We start from the raw sequence: 25916 nt of genomic DNA on the forward strand, positions 1-25916 counted from the left end.
ATAAGACCCCATTGCTGGGGGGGTGGGAAAAGCAGGTCAAAGCTCACTTCAAGTTTTCTGAACAACATTTGGACAAGCAAAGTTAAATACTGGGAGAATATAGTCTGGTCTGATGGGAGCAAAATTTAAGTATTTGGATGCCATAATGCCCACCACGTTTGGAGGAGAAATGGCACTGCACATCACCTTAAAAACACCATACCAACAGTGAAGTTCGGAGGTGGGAACATGACGGTGTGGGGCTGATTTTCAGCAAATGGTACTGGTAATCTTCACATTATTGAATGAAGGATGAATGGACAAATGTACAGAGACATTCTTGACAAAAATTTGCTGCCATCTACGAGGATGATGAAAATGAAACGAGGGTGGACATTTCAGCAGGACAATGATCCAAAACATACTGCCAAGGAAATTCAATTGGTTTCAAAGAAAAAAATAAAGCTGCTGGAATGGCCCAGCCAATCACCTGACTTGAATCCAATCGAAAATCTATGGAAAGAACTGAAACTCAAGGTCCATAAAAGAAGCCCACGGAACCGTCAAGATTTGAAGACTGCTTGTGTGGAGGAATGGGCTAAAATCACATTAGCGCAATGCATACGACTAGTTTCTCCATACATGAGGTGTCTTGAAGCCGTCATTGCAAACAAAGTCTTTTCTACAAAGTATTAAATAAATAGCACTTGGCGTGTTCAATACTTTTGCCCAGTGTCATTTCACATTATTCCACATAACTTAATTTCTGAGCTTATTTGTCCTACTTTCTTTGTATCGGTTACTCGGGTTGTTCCCAATATCTGGTGAAATTTTCATGTAAATAGCACCTTTGGAAATATATGTCGTGAGAAAAATGGTGACGTGGTAAATACTTATTTCAGCCGCTGTATTTTGAGTTAGCAAGTGTTCCCTGCTGATATATAATTTTTTATGCTGTATATTTTACAAACAGACAGAAAGGCTAAAAGTCACCCTATTCCCGCTGAAATAAAACGTACTGGTTTTAGGTGTGCTGGGTGTTGCAATGCCATTTTGACCTCTGGCAGGGGTGGCGGGGGCTGAGACAGCTTCAGATCCAATGGTGCACTGTAGCAACGGGAGTGACACCTGAGAAGACACAAACCAGTAATTATTACATTTAAAACTGAATCCGATCCAAAATGGAGACTTAGGAATAATTAAAAACAGGGAATCTACCAGATCGAAGTGGGGCGACAGGTTGGGCCCGAGTTGGACCACTAGATACCACCACACCTCCACCTTGGTGAGCAATAGCGCCTCCGTCCGGATATTGATTGACATGAGGGGCTGCATGAGAAGTTTCATGCGCTTTGCACTGCAAAGGATGTCTTTTGGAGACAACACTAATGTTAGAGGAGCTCAGAAGGAACAAGCAAAATAAGGAGGGCGATGGCACACCTGGATTGAGAGCAAAGTTGTCGATCAAACTCTTCCAGGCGATAAAGGCGATTTTCTTGACAGTGGGAGAGGAGCTACGAAAGCCGAGCTCCTCCAGATGGAGCAGCGAGTTGATAAAGGGCCCTCCCCGGTGGAGCAACTTCGGAGAAAATAGGGAGGTGTTCAGGTTTCCAGTCATACTACACCACCATACAAACATAACAGCGAGATTCAAAGCTGAATATCGTACAACCTTGACTCTAGCTTAACAGTCAACACAAAATCAAACTCAAGTGCTCCAGTGTAGAGCTGTAAATGGTCGATAGAAGAGAAGACAAAACAGCTTCCATTGAAACTAAAATAAAATACTCGATGCAATCAATGTACTCTATTTGTTCAAATAGTGGCCTCTAATTGAATATAAGCCAGTCCCCAATTAAACATCCACTCAAATAGATGTGCACCACACCTCAAAGAGCTTCCCATTTTACCATCAGGTAAAACAAAAAAACAGATGGTTTCACAAGGTGGCAGGAATGACCTTTACTATGCATGTGTTGTGTTGTGTGCACCATGTGTTGTAGTACAGTGAATCCCTGCCAATTCTGGAACCACCATATTTGATTTTTTTTTTCTTCTGTAGAGCTATTCACAGAATAACACACCATTATGCGCAAACGTGACATCTGTAAAGTTTTACTTGAATGTAGGTTTATGCTTACGCGAACAGAACTAACCCCTGAAAGTTTGAATCAAAGGTCAGTGGTCTGCGGTAGGTAGAGCTGTGAGTACCAGAATTGTATCTGTATCATTCAAAAAAGTAATATGAACAATTGTACCTTCCCAAGTAGTTTGACAAATAATGGCCAGAGCTTGAGGACGTTCATTTCATTTTTGGACATGAAAAGCTTCTGCAGCTCTGGAATCAGTTTCTGTCAAGACCAACGGAGAGCATACGCATCATTTTATCATTAAGGTCAACTTTAACCTTCAGAGGATGTTACCCACCGTGGACATCAAGGGCTCAATGATGGCAGCCACCTCCATCTGTTTTTGCAGCAACAAAGGCAGGCCTATCTCCATGGCAGCGGCCGCCCGCAGGCGCACCTTGGAGGCCGAGTGCACCACCAGGGGGATGACGAGCTTGGCCCAGCACACGGCCCACTCGCCCATCTGAGCTGGGACCTGCTCCAGCAGCCTACAAGCACCAGGAAATGACAGGATCGTAACAATTCTATTTCTCCTTGAGGATTTAAAAGGGCAGCTGTGGCAGAGTAGCATGCCGTCTGATACTGCAGGCATATCGCGGTTCAGACCCGCAAGTTTTGAGCAGCAGACAAAGATTAGGAAGTGAATTTCAGCTTATCCCGTCCATTATGAGGGAGAGAAATGCAAACACTTTGGCAGTCGGACATGTTTAGAAACCTCACACTCACTTTCTACCACAGCCCGCTCAGTCCACAAATTAGTCAATCCTGGTTGACTACACAAGTGTTTTTTTTCAAAGCACTGAAATCCCATCCACCTCTGATTTTAATGGAACGGCTGAAAATGGACAAGCCCCATGAAAGTTACCTGACGATGACATTTACGGCCTCATGCTCCATGACGACAGACGGAACTTCGCCTTTGCTCCAAACCCTCTCCAGCATGCTCAGTATGGACGCCACCTGAGTGGATCAATAATAACATGAATATAGCGCTGCGCCGGGCAGCACCGCCATAGTTCGCGTCAGTGCTAACCTTCTTGCCCACCATGTCGGCGGGGAAGCTCTGTTTAGAGATGACCCACAAGGCTCTGGTGCAGGTATTCTTTTCCATAGACTTGGACACCACGGAGCAAAGCGCGGACAGGATTTCTGTGGTTAAAGTTTCTGGGAAAACAGGAGGACACAGTGATGCCTTGACTTACAAATTAAAAAAATTTTCTGACCACGACCGTAACTCAAAAGACTCATCTCTCAAATCATCTGTCCCTACTGTAATGGAAGGAAACGTCAATCCCCTCCAGCCCTCCCAAAAACAGCAACAAAAAAAACTATGTAGCGTGTTTTTTTTTCTTTTTTAAGAAAAACACCACCTTACAATATTGTACTTTCTAAAAATATACAACAACAACAATAAAAAGAATTGAAGTTTGTCCATCATGACTTCATACCCATCGACATGGTGCTGCTCCTTCTGGTGTGAGCGCCTTGGCCACCAATATTTACCTAATAAATAGATGAATACTCTCTTCTAAGCGTGTAAATTACAGTAAGACATTTTCTACAGAGGATAAAGAATATAAGCCTCGTCATATTGTCTCTACGGGTGTTACTGCACCGTTTGTATTCAAATAGCCATTGATTAAAGTGTTACAACTACTCTGACATCGACACTAGTTAAATCAACGAAGTGATGGCTCGTAACTCGAAAAACTTGTTGCACTTGTAAGTCAAATGAGTCATTCCCGTCACGCCGGTCGGTCGGTCTGTCTCTCTCCTGTTTGCCCTCTATGGTCCAATGCAATGCAACTTTAGGGAATGTTGACGTTTACATTCTAAATAGGTGGCCAGTCCACATTTCTGTAATACTCTATGCAAACTGTTGTGCTGAGTGCTCTTGAGGAGGTTATTGTTGGAGATTGCGTTTGGCCAGAATATATGCATGATTTTACGTAGGCATAACTTGTGAAAGCCAGACAGTTTATGGGTGTCTTTGTCGTCTTCCAGCACCATAGAATAGGGTTGTTGTAAGTCAAGGTACCACTATAAATATGTATTTAGACAATTATAGCAACATTTCAATCAAACATTTTCTTTTAAAAATAAAACATGGCATTTGAAACTTTTGAAGGATGGATGTGCGAATGAAGTCACTTGTAAGGATGATTAGGGCCTTCATTTGTCTTTTTAATTTGAATGCAAGACATTTTAAGCAGTAAAAAAAAAAAAAAAAAGAAACTCACCTGTCACTCCAGAGACAACATGTGAATGGTAGACACAAAAGCCTAGAGCTTGTAGGGCTGCTTGGCTCAGCTCAGCATGCGGACTGCTTACATGAGTCTGCAGGCAACACCAGGTGGTAGCGGTTAGCTGGCAAGCGTAGCTGTTGAGGTAGAACTTTCCACCTTTAAATTTAAACGACTCACCAGGATGGCGCTACCCAAGCGGGAAAAGTGCTTTGTGACAGCAGGAAGAAACTGGCGGCCGTTTTCTCCACTGAGCCGACTGCAAAATAGTAACAGGAAAATTATACAAAAGAGGAAACAAATTTGATGAAGAACAAGGAGAGACCTACTTGGCGATGGTGAGGTAGGCGTCGGTCTGCTCAGAGCATCCAGCGGTGCTGTCCTCCAGACACTCCAGCAGGGGGACGATGCTGAAGGTGCTCGGAGGCTCCGCCGACGCCATCATCGTTACTCGCCACAACCCGGCCTTCACGAGTAGGATTTGGGTGGGACAATTTTAGTTTTTTTTCAAACTGACTAAAATGTTTGATTTGCTTGTTTTGTTATGATGTCACAACAGAAGGTGACCAGTGATAGTGAAGATAAAGAAAATGTTTTATTTTTGTCATCCTTGACTAGCTGGTGTAGGGCATGATGCTCAATTCAAATTTTTTGTTGTTTTTTTTGTTCCAATCTTTTTATATATTCGTTCACATTAGAAAACCAAATGCAACTTCTATGTGGACAGAACGAACCAGTGACGTCACATTGTGCTTATGCACAAACACAAAGTGCCGACTGTTAACGGGAATAAATACGGTCCCACGTGTACGTCTCATGATGCATTTGTGACAATTTCAATTATTTGTGTTTGAGCTGACCCAACCCTAATACTAGTAACTGCGGTGCTATCAGGTCTTTACAGGTTTTGTAAAATTCTAAAATCTGTCTGGACCAAGGCTTTTGCTATCTTTGAGTGACGAAATCACCTGTTTCATTTCTAATTTCCTGATTGATGATTCTAATCCCTCCGCAGATGGCTTTCATTTTATATCTTTCAGGTTAAGAGAGCTCTGTATGATTGCAGAATGGATTTGTATTCTTGTATAATCATTTATAAAACTCTGCAAAGGCCCCAGCTATTTGGCTTGGTTTTGTGGCCATATTTGCTTGTGATTTTCTGTCCTACATTGAAAGATCGATACTAAGTCTAAAGTCAATATTTTGCGTGCCCGGTTTCCACCCTTACAATATTTTTGATTTGTGAAACTGAAGCTTCAAATAATTCTGTATAATGAGGCTATTAAACTGTCTATAGGCTAAGCATTCCTCTCCACTTGAGTAAATGTCTGACCCATGTGTCAAAGGGTGAATATTTAATTTAACTATAGAGTTGTTTATCTCTTTTTACACTTGTGTGAGGAGTGATGCTAATGTTAGTTTGTGTCGTAAATATTAATCGTTCATTAATTGATACATTCTGAAAGACAAACTTTCATCTTAAGGTTATTTTTGGATCCAAGGCTAGATTTACACTGCAAGTCCAATTTCCCAATTGAAATTTAATGCCAACATACTATTTTTATATATCCATGTATATTTTTCAGGACAACTTATAGCTGTGTTTACACAGACAGACCAAATGAAACAACCCGCATGCGCCAATGCTCAAGTTCGAAACTCAAGCATCAACACCATGCAGTAACGATACAGAAGTAGACAATAATCCATCAATTGTACAAATATTAAACGCTATATAGCGTTTTTTTTTTTAAGCCAGGGTTGACTCATTGACTAAAATGAGGGGAACCTCTGCATTAACTCCACTGGTCGGCATTAGCAACTTTCCGTATTTATTGCTCAACGCACCTCTATTGTAACATACTTAAAATGTATTTCAGTCTATGCTTTCTCAGTAGTTTAGATTTACAATGGTTATTATTTTGTATGTTTACATGTGTTTTTTGGTCAGAAGTGTGCATGCATTTGGCATCAAAGTATTTCGACTGTGTCAAGCATGCACTGACAGGGTATATATCAGATCCGTTTTACGCTGCACTCACATTCGCAGATATGTAGTGGATTTTCATCAACATTTGAAAGAGGCCTGATTCGACCTGTTTGTTTATTTACACTGCCTTGACCCATATTTGATATTGTGCCACCTGAGGGCCAAAAATAAATAAATAAATAAATAAATGAATGAATTGTTACTTTCACCACGCAGAACAACATTTTTTTCCCCACACAAATATACAATTTTCTTACTTCTCTTCCTGTCATTTCAACAGGAATGGATTTTAACTCATTATGGACAAAATGCTCACGATTTCAGATAACAACACGTCTTTCCCACATTTAAAAAAACAAACAAAATTTGTTTCTTTACACTGCCTTGACCCATATTTGATATTATGCCACTTGAGGGCCATAAATAAATAAATAAATAGTTACTTTCACCATGCAGAACAACATTTTTTTCCCCACACAAATATACAATTTTCTTACTTCTCTTCCTGTCATTTCAACAGGAATGGATTTTAACTCATTATGGACAAAATGCTCACGATTTCAGATATCAACACGTCTTTCCCACATTTAAAAAACAAACAAAAAAAAGGACAAATGACTTTAAGGGACACTTAAACCACAAATAAATGACATACCTCTCAATTCAACGTGAAGATTCCTTCACGAGATCCAGCGCTGTAAACGAAGTAATAGGGAGTCAACCAAAGTCAACTGTGTAAACAGTTCAGGTGCTAGTTGACGCTATCACATTACAACAGTCGCATTTACAGCCATTATCCCATCACGAAGACCAAAAAGAATTTTAAAAATGTTCAGTTGAAAACGCATTTTTCTCTCATAGTTAGTAAAATAAATACTATCTACCATGCATTACAAGTTTTCAACCACCTGGCACATTTTACAGATGCTAGCTAGAAAAGTACTAGAAAACTACGCTAGTTAGCGCAGCTACAAGCACTCCACAAACAAGCTGCTGCTAAGCGAACACTGCTTCTGACCGCTCACCTATATATGTTTTATAGAACAAAAATGCACATCAAATAACTACGAAAACCAATGAATATATTACATTACAATACAATACAATACAATACAACAGTGAAAACATACGCCACACGCGCAGCACGGAAGCGCTACTCGCTCGGGCTCCAGACGCAAAGGCGACTTTCGCCGCAGAAATGACGTCCAGACACAAGCAGCAATAAGGCCGGCCGACCACTTCGAAGTGTCGGCGATTGGACTGCTGCACTTCGGCCTGTTATGTTGAACAACACTCGGCCTTTGCTTGAGTTCAAAATTGCAATGTGCCTTGTTGTCCTGTCGCCCCGCGAAATAGCTGGCGCCAAAGCACTACGCAGACGTCAAAATTACCTTTGACCCGACAACGTCACATCCTCTCCAAACTCACTTTTACCTTATAAAGGCGTTTCCGGTACTATAAAATCCATATCAAACTTGATTCCCCCCGTTTCATTTATTCATTTTTGTACAGTTGTATCACAGTTTACAATACTTGATACATTGTATAATTTCATTTTTATTTTATAAGTTGGGAATAACAGAAGTTAAACAAGGAGAGTGTTGGAAACAGCAACAAAAAGACACGTTTATGAAGCAGATATATGTCTTTAATAATCAAGATTCAATGATTAAAGATGAGAATGTTGGTCAGTGAAAATAGTCAACGTAATTCTGTGACAGTGCAGATGCATTCATGGCAAAGTATTGTAACTGGAAGCCCCCACCAGTGACCGAAGCATCCGAGAGGAACTTCAGCGTCATCACGTTTCCTGTAAAGCAAAACAAAAAAACATTGACTTCATCCACCATTCCTTCAATTTTCTTATAAAGCTTATCCACCTTAGGGTCATTGGTAAGCTTGAATCTATCTGGTCACCAGCCAATTGCGGGGCACATATAGACAAACATGCATGTACACTCACATTTATACCTCTGGACAGTTTAGACTCTTTTATAAAGATTTTATTTGGGGGGGGGGAGTACCCGCAGAAAACTCACACAAGCACAGGGAAAACATGCAAACTCCACATAGGAAGGCCTGAGCCGAGATCCCTGAAACTCAGAACTGTGAAGCAGACGTGCTCACCATTGCACCAGACCGTGCTATGTGATTCTTTTTACTTTATTTGGATATTCAGCAAAAACCTAATGGTGGCTCACCTGTGCTGATTATGTCTTCAGGTAAATAATCACCACAAAACCTGAAAAGGAGAAACACATTTGAAGGTGATTTGATGTAAGTGAACAGAAGGTCAGCTAAGGCCGGCGACACTCACCTTCCAGCAAAGCCGGTCACGTCGTCGTAACTGTCGTACACTTCCAGGTAGTCCGCCAAGCACGCTGTGTCATCCTCTACATCAAACTCCACGAAGTGGAGGAGGATCCTCTGGCCTAGACGCACTCGGATGTGCCAGTAGCAGATCTGGTCGTCCTGGTATTCCTCCGGAAAGCCAGGAGACTGGATGATCCGTTGCTGATCGGTCAGAACGCCGCCGCACTCCTTGGCTGGCAGAAACATAATCATGATTTTATTCCTCTTAAGCCAGGGATGTTCAAAGTTTTCCCGCTGAGGGCCACAAACAGAAAAATGGCACTTTCACTTCGGGTTTATGAAACATGCTGAAACCAATTTCTGTAGGTCAACATATGCTAAGCAGTTAAACATATTTAGAGAAGAAAGAACTAAATCTGAATCTCAGCTCAGTGTTATTGATGACAAAGCAAAACATTATTGGTGTTAGTGTGATATATAAAGAGAAGAACATGTGTGACATCATGTAAGATTCAACCTTAAAAATTACAAATAGTGATTTATAATTTAGAATTTAGAATTTCTTTTGTCTTGTCTTTGTTGTCACATTTCTGTCGGGCCAATTATACATACTCGTGCACTCACTGTAGTAGTCTCGCCACGCTGCACTATTTGCATATCTGTTGTTGACCAATACTGGCCACTCATGCCAGAGTAGCATCTGCCCCACTTCCACACTGACTGAGGAGTATCTGCAACATTTGCACAATCGACATTGTCCCAGATTATCGCGCTACTAGTCACTTTAAAGTGTTTTTGTGTAAAGGAGTGTTTTTTTGGACATACTTGGCAAATAAAAACGATTCAGATTCTGATTCTGATCCAAAATCGTGGGACACATTTTTACAATGACATTATATATAAATATTAATACTGTAATTTAAAATACAAAGTGTGATATCTTGTAACATGATCTTGTGACAAAAAAGACTGAGAAAGTTGAGGAATGCTCATCAAACACCTGTTTGGAACATCCCACAGGTGAACAGGCTAATTGGGAACAGGTGGGTGCCATGATTGGGTATAAAACGAGCCCTTGAATTGCTCAGTCGTTCACAAGCACAGATGGGGCAAGGTTCACCTCTTTGTGAACAAGTGCGTGAGAAAATAGTCGAACAGTTTAAGGACAATGTTCCTCAACGTACAATTGCAAGGAATTTAGGGATTTCATCATCTACGGTCCATAATATCATCAAAAGGTTCAAAGAATCTGGAGAAATCACTCCATGTAAGCGACAAGGCCGAAAACCAACATTGAATGCCCGTGACCTTTGCGATCCCTCAGGCGGCAATGCATCAAAAACCGACATCAATGTGTAAAGGATATCACCACAGGGGCTCAGGAACACTTCAGAAAACCAATGTCAGTAAATACAGTTTGGTGCTACATCCGTAAGTGCAACTTAAAACTCTACTATGCAAAGCAAAAGCTATTTATCAACAACACTCAGAAACACCACCGGCTTCTCTGGGCTCAAGCGCCTCTAAGATGGAATGATGATAAGTGGAAAAGTGTTCTGTGGTCCGACGAGTCCACATTTAAAATTGTTTTTGGAAATTCTGGACCTCGTGTCCTCCAGGCTAAAGAGGAAAAGAACCATCCGGACTGTTATGGAAGCAAAGTTCAAAAGCCAGCATCTGTGATGGTATGGGGCTGTGTTAGTGCCAATGGCATGGGTAACTTACAAATCTGTGAGGGCACCATTAATGCTGAAAGGTACATACAGGTTTTGGAGAAACATATGCTGCCATCCAAGCAACGTCTTTTTCATGGACGCCCCTGCTTATTTCAGCAAGACAATGCCAAACCACATTCTGCATGTGTTACAACAGCGTGGCTTTGTAGTAAAAGAGTGCAGGTACTAGACTGGCCTGCCTGGAGTCCAGACCTGTCTCCCATTGAAAATGTGTGGCACATTATGAAGCATAAAATACGACAACGGAGATCCCGGACTGTTGAACAGGTGAAGCTGTACATCAAGCAAGAATGGGAAAGAATTCCACCTACAAAGCTTCTAAAATTAGTGTCCTCAGTTCCCAAACGTTTATTGAATGTTGTTAAAAGAAAAGATGATGTAACACAGTGGTAAACATGACCCTGTCCCAGCTTCTTTGGAACATGTTGCAGCCACTTTGAACCCGGGTCCTCAATGTTTCATTATTAACACTACCTTCTGTTTTTAGTAGTTGGGAGGAAGCATGTGGTTCTGCTGCCTGATCATGAAGTGTCCATTTTTATTTTAGTTAAATGTTTAGTTGTTGTTGTTTTTTTTAGTGTAAACTGCATTTTCGTAGAGGAAAAGTTCATAGGCAGAGAAAACAACAAGGTAAATGTATAATTACCGCATTATGACAATTACACTTCTCTCATGCCCCACAGTTTCAGAATCAATGGCTAATGTTACCAAATACGGTCTTCTGCCCTACAAAGATCTATATTGTCATAAAGATAACATTGTTTATAGACAGTAACTTCTCTATTCTATATTCCTAAATGATACAGGTGTATCTAAAGTTGTGGCCAGGGAGGATTACAATGCCTAAAGAAATATACAGTATATTCCTTTCATTGTCTCATGAATTGCTTACAATAGGCGCATTTGAACCTTTTTTTTTTTTTTTTTTAATCTCGAGTATTTCAATTACAAATCTCCGAGGCTGGCAGATGGTTGACTACTTTAAACGCTTCTTTGTGGACATCTTATCCACATGGATGCGTTCAGGTTTAGCCTGAAGGCAACAGCGATAAGTCACAGGGAGGAAACCAGATTGCGGTTTTGATTTCAGACTGTCGTCCCATCCTGGAGTGATTAAGCTCCCTTGTGTCGTCACTCTTGTTTGACATGGAGCATGGCGTGGTCATCACGGCTTCAGACTGCATGACTGGTCTGAAAGTGTGGTTACCCCCCACCACCATTACCATCAACATAATCACCACCAACTGGGAGCTGTGACAAAGCTTCTCTGGCGAAATAATGTGAGATGATTTCAACATGACGCTCGATTTTGAACTCCATAAGCCTATCCCAGCTGGGGTTTAAAAGTGCATAAGCTTTCTTTATTGTTGTTAACTTGTAAAGTAGGTCGTGAGTTAGTAACAGTATGAAATGCCAGTACCAGTGTGAAAACAATTGCGAACCCCTGCCCCGGTTGATCACCTGTCAACCACAAAACAGACACACCTACGAACATTCTTGTTAATATTGAAGACAAACTTTACACATTTTGACAAAACTAAAGTACACACCGAATTAAACTAATGTCTTTTTGTAAACATTGTCAACATTTTAGTCTTCATGTCATCTTAAAAAAACAAAAGTACAGGTTTTTGCGAACATCAAAGACAGTTTGGTCGGTGATTAACCTAACCTATGTTTTTCGTAAACATTAGATATAGTTTAGAGACAGACCTTTGTAAACACCGACAAAAGAAATTTCCCATTAACCTAACGTTTGCATCTATTACAGGCATTGGGCGAAAACATTGTATCGTCAAAGAGTGCAAGCCATTTTCAACACTTTAGATGTGTCAATCATTTGTAAAAATATCATACCCACATGGGGATTGATAAATAGTATTGATTTGTGAAAAAATATGACCAAATTTAGACAGACTATATTGGAAAACGTGCTCGCTCACCTGCCTTCTCAGATATTAATTTAAGTGAATTCTTAATCCATAGGGTTTAATATGACATCAGTCTACCCTCTGCAGTTATTACATCTTAAACTCTTCTGGGAAGGTTTTCCACAAGGTTTAAGAGTGTGCTTATAGGAATTCTGCCAGAAGCACATTTGTGAGGTTACACACTCATGTTGGACGAGAAGGGCTGACTCTCAGTTTCCGCTCTAATTCATTTAAAAGTGTTCTATAGGGTTGAAGTCAGGATTGTGCACATCAAACTCTCTCATCCATATCTTTATGAACCTTGATTTGTGCACTGATGCACAGTCATGTTGGAACAGGAAGGGACCATCTCCAAACTGTTCCCACAAATTTGGAAATGTCCAAAATATTACCCCCTGAGCAACATGTCTGTGCACCAAATGCACAAACCAAGGTGCATTAAGACATGGATGAGAGAATTTGGTATGGATGAACTTGAGTGGCCTGCACAGAGTCCTGCCCTCAATCCGATAGACCACCTTTGGGTTGATATCGAGTGGAGAGTGAGCCAGGCCTTCTCGTTCAACATCAGTGTGTGACTTCACAAATATGCTCCTGGGAGAATGGGCAAAAAGTCCCATATACTGTTGAAAGCCTTCCCACAAGAGTTGAAGCTATTACAGCTGCAAAGGGTAGACCAACATCATAGTAAACAATCTGGATTTAAAATGGGATATCACTTAAAATCATATGTGAATCACGGCAGGTGAGCAAATACATTTGGCAATCTAGTGTAAGAGGTTTCAACCCGATGCCAGCGACATGGTGAAGATAATTGATGAGAGTCTTTGATGAAACTAAGGCCTGGTACACACATAAGGATTTTAACTATCTTCAAAGAATGTTTATCTGTTACAGACCCCCCACATAAAGATAAAAAAAATCAGGCATTTAACAGTTTTGGTCATACTGTGTGTGGTGTACGCCGATAATCTTAACACAAAACACCACACACATAAGGATTCTGTCACTACCGCAAATGTAGCCCTGATGTTTCCTGATTTCAGCCAAAGGGACCGGAGGCGGGAGTGCTTTAGAATGGTGATGTTGTCAATAAATACTTGCTTTGGAAAATACTTCTTGCAGTCAGGTGAACCTACTTACAGCAGCTGAAATATTTAACACGCCACCATTTTTCTCATTAAATTAAATATATTTCCAAAGGGGCGGCACGTTGGTCGACTGGTTAGAGCGTCAGCCTCACAGTTCTGTGGACCCGGGTTAAATCCCCGGCCCCGCCTGTGTGGAGTTTGCATGTTCTCCCCGTGCCTGTGTGGGTTTTCTCCGGGCACTCCGGTTTCCTCCCACATCCCAAAAACATGCATTAATTGGTGACTCTAAATTGCCCGTAGGTGTGACCGTGAGTGTGAATGTATGTGCCCTGTGATTGGCTGGCAACCAGTTCAGGGTGTACCCCGCCTCCTGCCCGATGACAGCTGAGATAGGCCCCGACCTTTTAAGGTCCTTATTATCAGGAGAAATGCACTCTTGTCTTAACACACCTCAGACCTAAGGATAATCTTATAGGATAATTTTATGAAAGATAAAATAGTTTGGCGTTTATTGCCCTTAGTCTGGCAAGGACAATATTGGGACAAAAATAGTCCAATTATCTTTATGTGTGTACCGGGCCTGAGGCATAACTTGGGAGTAGTCGGCTTCTGCCATACGCAAGAAGATTTTTGGTCGTAAATATTGTACTCATTTATTATTTAGGTTTGTCAGGCCCGACCCATTTCGGACCCTATTATTGGGACAAATTCACTCTTAACACACGCCAAACTGCAAAATAATCCTATAGGATAATCTTATAAAACATACGATCGTCTGCCGTTCGCCATCTTTGATCAGGAAGGGGCAAACTGGAGACAAAAACAGCCCGATTATCTTGATGTGTGTACAAGGCCTAAGTCTCAAGCCTTAACCTTCAAGTTTCAAGCAAGTCCCAAGTTACTGTGGCAGAACACGCAAACACCACAAAAGAAAAGCCTGTTGCTGTTGCTGAGTGCTAACCACAGGTCTCTTCTATTTCCCCATATTGGTAAGGTAAAAAACTTTTGCGACCGACTTACAGCTAGGGTTGTAGCAGTACACGTCCCATCTCTCACTTTTGTTGAGCCTGTAGCCATAGTCGATGATGCCAACCTTTCCAAAGCCACAGCCGGCGCCAGCTTTGACGATGGGGTAGCCGACGCGTCCTTTATCGAACCATCCTGCAGCGCACACATGGAACCCTAAACAAGAAAAATTCCTGAGCATTAACATTCTTTCCTCTATTCAACCAACCACGGTCTCTCTCACCACACCCCCTTGGCGGGAACGCAACCTCCTAACGACCATCCTGAGACTTGTTTGGTGGGTTCAGTTGTTTTTGTTTGGCTTATTTGTGGAGTCAGTGTTCCAGTTACAAGGAGCAGACCCCTGCCCAAACAATCCTGATAAATGGGAGACATCCCCCTTAGATTGCCGAAGGGCAAAGTCTTTTTTAGCTGCTGACAAATGATTAGTTCGGGGGAGGGTGCTGAAGGTGGGGGCGGATGGGGGTGTGTGGTGGGGGGCTTGTGACGCCCGAGAGGAAAGTGAGTGGACTCAGTCCCAGTCAGTGCCATGGGGATGATGATGTCACCCATCAAAGATGGTGTTAACACTCTTTTACAATACACCAGGGACGTCTTCATAATTGGGCGTCATGCAATAGCAACTAAAGTGTCCCGTTGAAATTAATGTTTCATGCATTGTTTTTGCTCTGACCTCCAGCCTACCAAAATATACAGAATAAGCAATGTGGGAAATAATCTTTTGATCCCTTGCTGAATGAGTTTGCTCAGTTACAAAGAAATTCATATTGTCACATTTTTGTTTATTCACTAAATATATGTCAAAATTTGTTTTAAAATGGTTCATTTTATTGAGTAAAATACTATATATTTGATCCCCAATAAACATAAATTAGTACTTGATGGAGAAACCCTTCTTTGCAAGCACAGCAATTAAAGGTTTGTTGTAGTTGGTCAGCACATTTGCACAGTGCCCACTCATCTTAACAGAAACTCTTTGAATCCTTCCTGTTTGTTGTTGATTCTTCAACTTCCACCACAAGATTTTAACTTCTTTGTAACTGAGCAAACTTAAGAACTGAGCAGGGGATCAAATAATTCCAGTATTTCCCCCTCAGTATTTAAAAAAACTCTTCTCCTGTATGGTAAAGCATCCCTTTGGAGACCAATTTGGATTTGGGTCTAAGCTAGGATGTATCCCAGTCGGGTGGACGTGTTTTCCAGACCTATTTGCCGAGCGGCCTCCAGTTGCTCGTAAGTGGCCAGCTTCCCTCCCTCGTACTTGCACACAGCTTTGGCCTCCTTGTACGTCAGCTGGTATCTCCCTTTGCGCGACTCCCGGTGGTACACTCCAGCTGCTTGTTCTGTCAAAAAGAGACCACCGCAGCTGAAAACGGAAATTCATTCATTCATACCACAACGGACGACCCCATCGTTCAGGTTCCAATTACATCGAAGACGATTTTGATTCGTCACATTCTGGTCAACGCTGAAGACTAAAAGTTAAAGTCAAAGAATAATCTGTCATTTAAAACTTTGGAACTACAATAACATATTAAGTATTTTGCAGACAAAGCACAACAGATCTACACAATTGCTTGTATTTTTCGGTGCTTGGCAGAATTAATAGGGAAATAACATTTTATCTAGCAAACAAGCGCAGCAAAGTAGGTCATCAAAATGGTTGCTAGTCAGAGTTCAAAGGGGTCAAGCATTGCCCTACTGGCCAACGGAAAAAAAATTGGCAGACACAAGCCACTATAGAGATAGCAGATTTATGAGAGAATTATGAGACACATAGTGAATATTTTACATATTTTCTCATTTACAAACTGTAGCTGTATCCATCCATCCATCTTCTTTACCGCGTCTCCTCGCAAGGGTCGCGGGAGCACTGGAGCCTATCCCAGCTGACTTCAGGCGAGAGGAGGGGTGCAACCTGAACTGGTCGCCAGCCAATCGCAGGCCACATATCAACAAACAACCATTCGCACTCACATTCACACCTACGGGCAATTTAGAGTCTCCAATTAATGCATGTTTTTGGGGATGTGGGAGGAAACCGGAGTGCCCGGAGAAAACCCACGCAGCCAAGGCCGGATTTGAACCTGGATCCTCAGAACTGTGAGGCAGATGTGCTAACCAGTCGACCACCATGTTGCACTGTCGATATGTTAAAATATTATTGTAAAGAAAAAAACCTGCGATTTCAGTTGGAGCTGAAAGCACCGGTGGTAGAATCACGTTAGGATATACAGTATGTGCCTCCCCAATGTATGTTTATTTGTAAACATCAAAGTCAATGACTTCGCCCGAAGATAGCTGGGGATAAGCTCCAGCACGCCCACAACCCTAGTGAGGATAAGCGGAACGGAAGGTGAATGAATGAATGAAAGACAATGACTTAATGTACATGCCCTCATCCGCATCAACTAAGTCTTCGACAATCAACATCAACGACAATTTGGAGCCTTCAACGAACCAGACGTAGACGTCAAAAACAATGTGGAGCCTTCGACGAACCTGGTATCATCATAATTTTTGTTAACATGGAAGATAATTTACAGCGTTTAATGAAGACAATTTAGAACAGGGGTCACCAAACCTTTGTGGACTCAGAGTTTATTTATTTATTTAGCACTTTGCTTACATGAAAATGCAGCACAAAGTGCTTTACACAATAAAAAAAAAAAAAAATCAAAGCCACCAACACACATAAGAAGTTGTACACGTACACTAACAGATCCCACACACACACACACGTGTAGTCGATCACACGTAATGCACAGGACGTAAGAACTGAAGCGCAATCTTACTGTCAGCAATTTGCTGTGAGGAAACACGAGAGGCTGGATAAAGTATAAATGTAAATATAAAAATTCAATACAAATGTTAAATGCGAAATCTAAATGTTTCGGGTCGAACTAAATATTTTGTTAATATGCAAATCCACACTGCCAAGAAACGGATGTACCATAATTCACCCTGTGCTGTGTGGGTTTACATATTGGACCTGAAACATTTAGATTTAACATTAATATGTAATAATTATATTGAAATATATATTTAACATTTAGTTTTAATATTTATATTTATATTTAAGATTTAAGATTTATATTTAGTTATAGAGTTGACATTTAGATGTAGATTTATATTTAAATTTACATTTAATATCTATATAAGAGTGTATATATATATATATATATATATATATATACGTGTATATTTAACATTTATGTTCATGATTCATATTTTAAAAAATATTGAAGATTTAAATATATATTTAGCCATTTAGATTTGAGATTTAGATGTAACATTGAATATTTGGATTGAACTATAAAGTTGGCAAATATTGTTCTAAATGTGTTCTAAATTTGCGCTATTTTTTTAAACACTGTTTGAATCTGAATGTGACAAAATGTTGCTGTTATTTTTACAAACGGCACCCCACACGTGCCTGCATGTGTGTGGAGTGCAACACGAAATATACAGCGGAGTGTAAGTTGAATTTCCCCTTGAGGGATAATAACAAGTATAATAAATGTAATGACTAAAGTAAAAATTAAGACAATTTCAAGCCTTAATTCGACATACACAGTACCTGAAATCAAAGACAATTTAAAGTCTTCAAAAAAACTTGACATACAGCGTCCTTGTCAACGTTGAAGACAATTAAGAGATTTCGACAAACCTGACATATTTGTCAACATCAAAGATAATTTAGAGCCATAAATGAATGTGTACACGACGTCAACAGCATCAGCAGCAATTTAGACGCTTAATTGGGCCAAACTGTGATCGAATTGGAAAAATAACACATATTGGAAAGAACGAAGAAAGAAATGGTGCCTTTCTCCAGTGGGAGTCAAGACTCTGTTTTGGCTTCACGCATGCATGGCTACAAGACATGCTGCTTATGATAAGCTACGCTCATAATATTGCCTGCTGTTCTGTTTGCTGCACATTAAGAATGCAGTCGTTAGTCACCCCCCCCCCGCCCCCTCCTATGTGTTTAGTCATTCCGGAATGACCTTTTGCAAGAAGTCGCTGACTGGCACAGACTCCATCGCCTGTTTCCTAATTACTTCCATTCACACAGTTAAGTGTCTCTTTGAAGATTGCCTCTCCTGCTTGGCAACCAAACTAAAAATGTCATAGGCCAGAACATTCGGTACACCTGCGCAATAAAAGAGCTGCTTTACCAAGATAATCATGGCTCATTTCTGACTGGCACTATCAGAGAGGTATTTATTTGACTAAATAGTGTTTATTATTGTGGTTTTAACAGTTTTGGATTATAACATCTAATATATTATATTAAAAAAAACAAAAAAAAAACAGAAACAGCTTGGGCTGTATAGTTAACGGTCTAAAACATCAATGAACCCATGCATTCAAAGTTCGCTAGCTCATTCTGAACATGATCATTTCAAAGTTTTACCAAAAAACCGGCAGAAACATATTTACCCAGCCATATGGAGTTGTGAAATATGCCATTCCTGTAGCCCCATGTGTGCACCTCTTTGAGAAGGAAGCTCAGGGTCCACAAGAAAGCCAGAAGACGCATCGTGCAAGCTGCTGTCCAGATGTGTGTGTCTATGCGGGGACCCCCTCAGCTTGGACCGCTGGCCCCTATTTATGTGGCCCTTTGGAGAGGAGGAAAAGGGAGGAGGACAATGAGGAGGAGGAGGAGGAGGGGAGTGACTTTTGCAAAGGGGGATTAACTGAAACCACTGCCACCCCTTGCAAAAGAGACACTCAACTAATATCGTCCAATTTCTACAACTTCCAGTTCTTGCGAAATGCACTTTAGCCCCCCCATCATGTTGTTGGATTGGAAACATTCAAATTAGTTGACGCACATTCGAAAACAAACAGTTACCAACACAAGTCGAACTGCTTTACTTTATACCGTAATATTAAACAGTCGAACCTATAAAGTGGAACTGGTTGACTTCCCAATTGTTCTTAATTTCAAATCAAATGTTGTGTCAAATTAGCTGGTCGTTTATTTTTTTAACTGTCGCTATCATAGAACTTGTATTTACTGTACAGGCAATGTTTTATTTTTTTCAACTGTGACCCAAGTGTAATAAAACTTAAAAGAAAAAAAAAACACACAAACATAAAACGACTCACCTATTGAAGTTTTCTCAGTCTCAGTGGGATTTATATAGACGAACAAAAAGCCAAACAGACATCTTTAGATACTCACTGAAATGAAGCCTGACATGATTTGCATATTTTGTTTAACTCTTGAGGCAGATTAGATGCGATTATAAGATGTTAATAAAGAATGGATAACAGGTTTATACAACTTTTAAAAGGGGATGTATTGAAATTATAATATAAATCTATTCTCTTAGACCACGCTTGTTGTTCTATAGTAATAGTGTATTATGACCTTATAAACAGGTAATAAACCAATAACAACTAGTTAGTATACAACTTGACACCATTCGCGAGGTTGTCATCGTAACGTGGTACTTATAACAATACACTGACCATCTTATTATATATATATGTTAATAATGACTGTAAACAATTTAAAAACTAGGTTAAAAACCATTTTAGAGCTGCAATGAGCAGCTCTAAAAGTCATGTTTTAATTTCCATCCCTTTATAAGAAAAATTGACATTATTTTTCAAATTGACAGTGCAAAAAATCCACAAATGTAAATTGATATGTTTGGTCAGTAACATGTAAAATAATATGCACAAAATGTTATCGTTCTTTTCCAAAGGAAGAGCAGATGTTTGCAAATGTGGTTATTGATTAAACGATTAATTGTTGCACCTCTAAACCATTTACAAACCAAGGGTGTCTTCGGTGTAAAGCACTTCAAACTTTCAATTGACTGTACCAGCACTGTATTAAGAATCTCTAATGTCTGTTTTGGTGTTTGAATATCAAATGTTTAGTCAATTTTTGTTTCATGCGTCAGTTATACCGTAAACTTCAACTGGGAGTGACAAATACTATTAAACTATCTGACTCTATACCTACAGTATATCACACTGTACCCATTTGCTGTCCATGTATTTGTGTTTCCTTTTTTTTTTTTTTTTGCTTTGATTTACTCTCCTGTCAAATGAGAATCTGTTCTCAGTCGCCTTACCTGGATAAATAAAAATAAATAAACAGCTTGAAGCAAGCACTCGGTGCCTCTTGTTTGAAGGAGTTATGCGTGCAAGAGAATGAGAACAGCCTCTTAGGAATACTTTAACCCTTTTAGCACCATAACAATAGATATATTTATTAGTTTCACGGCTTTCAGGGGCAGTTGGAATGATTAAAATTGCACGAAGTAGCGAGGAGTTAGTGATCCGCGTCGTTTTAAAAGGGTTAATAGGTTTGTTAGGTGTGTTTTAATTCGTTTAAATGTGTTTAAAGTGAGTATGAGAATGATAAAAACTTTTTTTTAATTATTTTTTATATATAGTCTCTTTATATCACAGATTTTCACCTACCGCGGGTGTGTCGGGATGTGATGCCCTGTGATAAAAAGGGGTGCGCTGTTCTTAAAATGGTACATCAGAAAAGATTTGGTGCAAGACTTGTGCCCGACAGGCGTTGGACAATGTGAGTGCGCTGGCGTGTGACGGCAACTTGCCTCACTCCCATACAAACGTCATTGCCAGACGTCAAACAAAGCGGCTTGTAAGAAGTACAGCGTGACTTCCAGATCTGGGAGGAAACAACGTGTGTGCCCGTCTCATTCCTCAGGGCGTCTCTCTCGTTCTTGCCTGTGGAGCCCACACATGGAAAGTTGGCCTCCCGTCACAGCGACCACTTGCAATTTAATGGGAGAGTCATCGTTCACGTCTTTCCCATGGCATTTCTTTCTGGGGGTGCTGCTAGGTGTGTGCGTGCGTGTGTCATGAGTGAACTTTGAAAAAAAAAAAAAACACTGATGTCATGTGTGACATCACGCTAACGACACACATTAAATAAACATTGAACAGGGGAGCTTACTGAGCATATGGCAGGGATGTTAACATAACCAGTGGTGGTCATGTAGTTTTTGGCCGGTGATGGGGTGACATTTTGGAGCTCTTGTCAAGGATGTAAAATCATCCAAAGCAGGATGAGACATACACGCTATTGGGTGGTTTACAATATGCCCTGCAGGGGATAGGAGTGGCTTAAGTGTAGCTGGGGGGCGCTCAAGAACGACACAAAACAGCAAACATTGTAATGGAAGATTGGTGTTTGATTCCCGCAAGTTGCTAAATGTCTCAATGTGTTTTGAGTGTGACAGAAAATGGTTCAAAATGTCGAAGAATTATCCTCATACAGAGCTAGCAAAAGTACTCACGCGCTGTACTTAAGTCGAAGTACAGTAAAAGTACCGAGTTAACTTCTATACCCAAGTAAAAGTAAAAAGAAAATTCATTTTTAAAGTCAATTACGGTATGGACAAAACACATTTTGATAACTTAGTAATAGAAAAAAAAAACAACAACCTCTGCTCGAATTTATTTAAAAAAAATAAATAAATAAAAATCACGTTATGTTGCGTTGAGCTAGCTAGCGACTTCTTCTGCTATCAAAACATGTTTGTTTTGAAATGAGAACCAATAAGGTTAAATATAGCTTGTTGAACATATACCTCACTTGTATGTTTCTTTGTTGTTGTTGTTTTGAATATGATAAGAACACCGCCACAAATCATTTTTAACTAATAACTATAACTATAACTAATTGCCTTTGGAACACCTCTTGAAGCTTTTGAAGAGGTTTCCTTTTTTTTTTTTTGAGTGAAGGGCAGAAGTTAAAGCTTTCCTGGAAAGGGATGGGCTGACTCAGTGTGACTGGGTGAGACTAAGTGATCCCAAAGGGCTAATGGACTTAGCTTTTCTTGTTGACATCACACAGGAGCTAAATATACTGAATAAGAAGTTACAAGGCCAGGGCCAACTTGTCAGCGTCGCATATGACAATGTCAGAACACGAAACTTGTGTTACGGAAAGCCCAACTTTCCCAGACAAACCTCTGCCACTCGTGGATTCTGGAACAACATTTCACAGTGAGTATGCTAATACCATTGGAAAGCTACAGGAAGAATTGGATCACAGCTTTGCAGACTTCAAGACACACAGATCCACTTTTCAAATGTCTAGGGAGGTGAATGGAAAAACAGACAAGCTTGGACAATTTTCTGTGAAAAAAAAGATTTTTTTTGGAATCATGTGCATTTTTGCCAGCACCCATTTGTGTGAAAGGCTCTTCTCCACAATGAACAAAGTCAAAGTTCATGTCCAAACTTTAAAGATGAGCATCTTAAAGCCATACTGAGGCGTTCAGTTGCTTCCTCCCTCAAACCAAATGAAGCTCACCTGCGTGAGAGGAAGCGCTGCCAAGTCTCTGACAGCAAGGAGTAGGAGGAAGTAAAAGAAGCCTATGTTCTGAAGAACAGTTCATTATTTTGACTTATTATTTATTTATTTTGTTATTTTAATGAAAAAGATTTGATCAGTTGGGCTTTTTTTTTTGTTTGTTTTTTTGGGTGGAATACTTGATGCGGCTCAACCTCACCCAGACACTAGCGCCAGCGGCCCTCATGTAAGTTGAGTTTGAGACCCCCCCCCCCACCACTGTACTATACTAGGGGTGTCCATCAAATTAAAAATATTAGGCCGATTGTTCTGATATTTTCAGAAGTGTGCGTGGGCATGAATAGCGATTTCAACCAACATTTTGGTTACGAATGATCGCAGTTTTGGGACTTTCAGCCACATAAAGCCTTTGGACGGGATGAGACCATCAATGACAGCCAGCCAAAGTTCACATCTGTCACACAATACCACCCACAGAAATGCCTTTGTTATCCAAAATCAAATCCTGAAAATCAAATATTTCATCAAAACAAAGACCCAAATTTACTGCTGAGTCCATTTTGCGGGAGATTTTTCTGCAGACGTCATTTGTAAGTCAGAACTATGGAATAAGTGCCAATAATCACAAGATCAGATAGGCCCTTCAATAACAAAGTGTTTGTACTTCATTTCTTCAAGTGATGAAAACTCTAAAGTCCAACACAATCTGTTTCTGATTGCTCGTCAGAATTATTTTTCCCCCCACAGAAATGAACGGAAATAAAAATGATCCATTCTAAGGTGAAAAAGTCACCCCATAAAAGTCACTATAAAGTGTTTTATGTAACATTTTGACATCTTTAACTATCATAGAAGTGTCAAAATAATAAAACAAAATGAAAATAAAGTAAGAATACTCACCCTGTAATGAAGCGTGATGTAGATGTAGCATATCAGGACGTGGAAGGCTTGTAAAACAGTAGACCTCACTCATTTGTCATCTGTCATCTGTCAAATTCATTCATTCATTCACAACGTGGTTATGGTTTACCTCAGAGGGCCGTGATGACTGTGAAAGTCATATAAATGGATAATCACCTCATCATATTATCATTGCTGGCATTGGGCAGAATTCTCACATCTCCAAAACCATCACTTTTTAGGAGACCAAAAAACCATGATGTTTGTTACTTTGTTGAGGCATTAACATTGCATCGTCAAAGACAGCAAGACATTTTCGACATGTTAGATTGGTCAATAATACTGAAAAAGTTATTTTTTTAAGTTGTCTGATTTTTCAACTGATTTAGGACAATTTTGCATTGTTGAATCTGAAAATTACATCTGTTTCTCTTGTTCAAGTCAGGTTTTATGCGAAGTTGATTTTTTTTCATCTGATTTTTGTACTACCATAATTTATCGTGTATAATGCGCATCCCCCCCCCCCCCACAAAAAAAGTCAATAGTGCGCATTACACATAGGTATAGGAGAAAATGAAAGACTTTCACATTTTATAAATGTATGCTGTCATCTAGAGGTTATGAAAAAGCTGTACACTTTCATTCCACTATGGCGCCACCCCGTAAAGGTTATGAAAAAATTGTACACTTTCATTCTAGTATGCCACCTAGTGGTAATGAAAAAGTTGGAGCCTCCACTTACATTCCAATATGACAGGGGTACATATGACTGCATATATGTACAGTTGTGCTCATAAGTTTACATACCCAGGCAGAATTTGTAATATATATATATATATATACAGGCATGGGGAGAACATGCAAACTCCACACAGGTGGGGCTGGGGATTGAACCCCAGTCCACAGAACTGTGAGGCAGACATTCAATCCAGTCGACCACCTGCCCGGATGCGCATTACACATGAGAAATTACGATAAATCAATTAAATTTTTGTGACAGGTTGATTTTGTTAATAATCGTCGGAGATAAGTTTTTAAGAGAAAAAAATGTTTAATCAAGTGTTACAAACTTTGCTTACTGTAAATTGAATAGTTGCAACTGATATAAAGCGAAAATACCTGTACATGTAAACAAAAACGTAAAAAAAAAAAAACGAAGCAAGAGTTTAAAAAGTTGACCTGATTGAGCAAAACCAATGTGATATTTGGATTCAGCACAAACTGTCCGAAATCAGCTAAAAATAATGTATGAAACTATTGTTCCATTCATGCTATGAAAGTATTTGGTGAAAAAAAATGTCTGTAATATCTGTTAAAAGTTAAAATTTTGGTACAGATTTTTTGCCAAAATGAAAAGAATAAATCCGTTTCGGAAGAAACGTGATGTCGACACATTTTATTTGCTTTAGTGGGCCACATAAAGTGATCTGGCCCCCAAGGCCTTGAATGATACGTTTTTCTCAACTGTGTCATATTAAGTTAACTGCCTTATAGTAAAACTACATAAAAGTAAGAATAGGTAAAATTACTGACCCTTTAATGATGACCTAAAAACAGTCATGACTGTCTTGAAGTGACGTCAAGTCACATGTTACTGGACAAGAGCTGAAAAAGGAAGTGGTTAATTTAATTTAAATGGTCATCAAGGGAAATGCTAAAAATATTCATGTATCTCAATGAGTGACTTATATATCATGTCCACAACTAAAAGTGAAATAGGGCTGTATGCATCATGGCAGAGCAAAGACGCCCCCCGTCCATAATTCCCTTCCTGACCACTTGGTGGAGTCATCTCAGCTCTGCCCTTGGGTTCCAGCGAATATAAATAGAAAAAATAGAGAAACAAAAACTTGTTTTTATTTTCCTACTGCAATGAAAGGATTAGTATATATTTTTTAAAAACTAGGTATCAAAAAAGGTCAAAAATTGTAAAAAATGCATTAAATATGAAAGTAAATGAAATAATAATTCATAATTAAGTAAAAAAAATCCTTTGAAGGAATTTTATCCCTAAACTCACGCTAAATTTGCTTCCTTGGACTTTGATTTGCTGAGTTGTGTCACGTGGGAGGAGTTACATTGCATGTAATTGGTCTGTACATTTCCGTTGTGCAAACCGATCATAAATTAATGCCATAAAAACTAATACATATACGTGCCAAACAGAAAACTAACAAAGTATGTTTTACATCAAGGGTTGGTTGTTCAGGAATGTTATCTCCATAATATATGAAGTGTTGCTAGCACATTGCTAATAC

At 39.8% G+C, this 25916-nt stretch overlaps 2 protein-coding genes across 5 annotated transcripts in view; both read right to left on the reverse strand.

The window, feature by feature from the left end:
- rif1 (replication timing regulatory factor 1) overlaps positions 1-7742 on the reverse strand; it is a 36669-nt gene extending 28927 nt beyond the window's left edge. For 2 of the 4 annotated variants that reach the window (XM_061793130.1, XM_061793129.1), the window contains exons 1-12: positions 7472-7738; positions 6997-7036; positions 4681-4817; positions 4532-4610; positions 4349-4445; positions 3142-3272; positions 2974-3068; positions 2407-2596; positions 2238-2330; positions 1420-1558; positions 1198-1349; positions 999-1107 (exon numbers count right to left, since the gene is read on the reverse strand). In XM_061793130.1, coding sequence (XP_061649114.1) covers positions 999-1107; positions 1198-1349; positions 1420-1558; positions 2238-2330; positions 2407-2596; positions 2974-3068; positions 3142-3272; positions 4349-4445; positions 4532-4610; positions 4681-4796 — 1201 coding nt within the window. In that variant the 5' untranslated portion in view covers positions 4797-4817; positions 6997-7036; positions 7472-7738. Of the gene's footprint in view, positions 1-998; positions 1108-1197; positions 1350-1419; positions 1559-2237; positions 2331-2406; positions 2597-2973; positions 3069-3141; positions 3273-4348; positions 4446-4531; positions 4611-4680; positions 4818-6996; positions 7037-7471 lie in introns of all 4 variants that reach the window. The other 2 variants (XR_009791208.1, XR_009791209.1) reach the window with 2 other exon arrangements.
- A 225-nt stretch (positions 7743-7967) lies between these two features.
- On the reverse strand, positions 7968-19103 carry tnfaip6 (tumor necrosis factor, alpha-induced protein 6). The gene is made up of 6 exons (XM_061793135.1): positions 18885-19103; positions 15644-15781; positions 14433-14594; positions 8659-8887; positions 8543-8583; positions 7968-8151 (listed from the first exon to the last, which is right to left on the reverse strand). The coding sequence occupies exons 1-6, from the start codon at positions 18982-18984 to the stop codon at positions 8030-8032; spliced, it is 792 nt and encodes a 263-aa protein (XP_061649119.1). The 5' UTR covers positions 18985-19103; the 3' UTR covers positions 7968-8029.
- Positions 19104-25916: the final 6813 nt, after the last annotated feature.

The sequence above is a fragment of the Phyllopteryx taeniolatus genome, chromosome 12 (genome assembly GCF_024500385.1).
Source record: "Phyllopteryx taeniolatus isolate TA_2022b chromosome 12, UOR_Ptae_1.2, whole genome shotgun sequence".
Taxonomy (NCBI): Eukaryota; Metazoa; Chordata; class Actinopteri; order Syngnathiformes; family Syngnathidae; genus Phyllopteryx; species Phyllopteryx taeniolatus.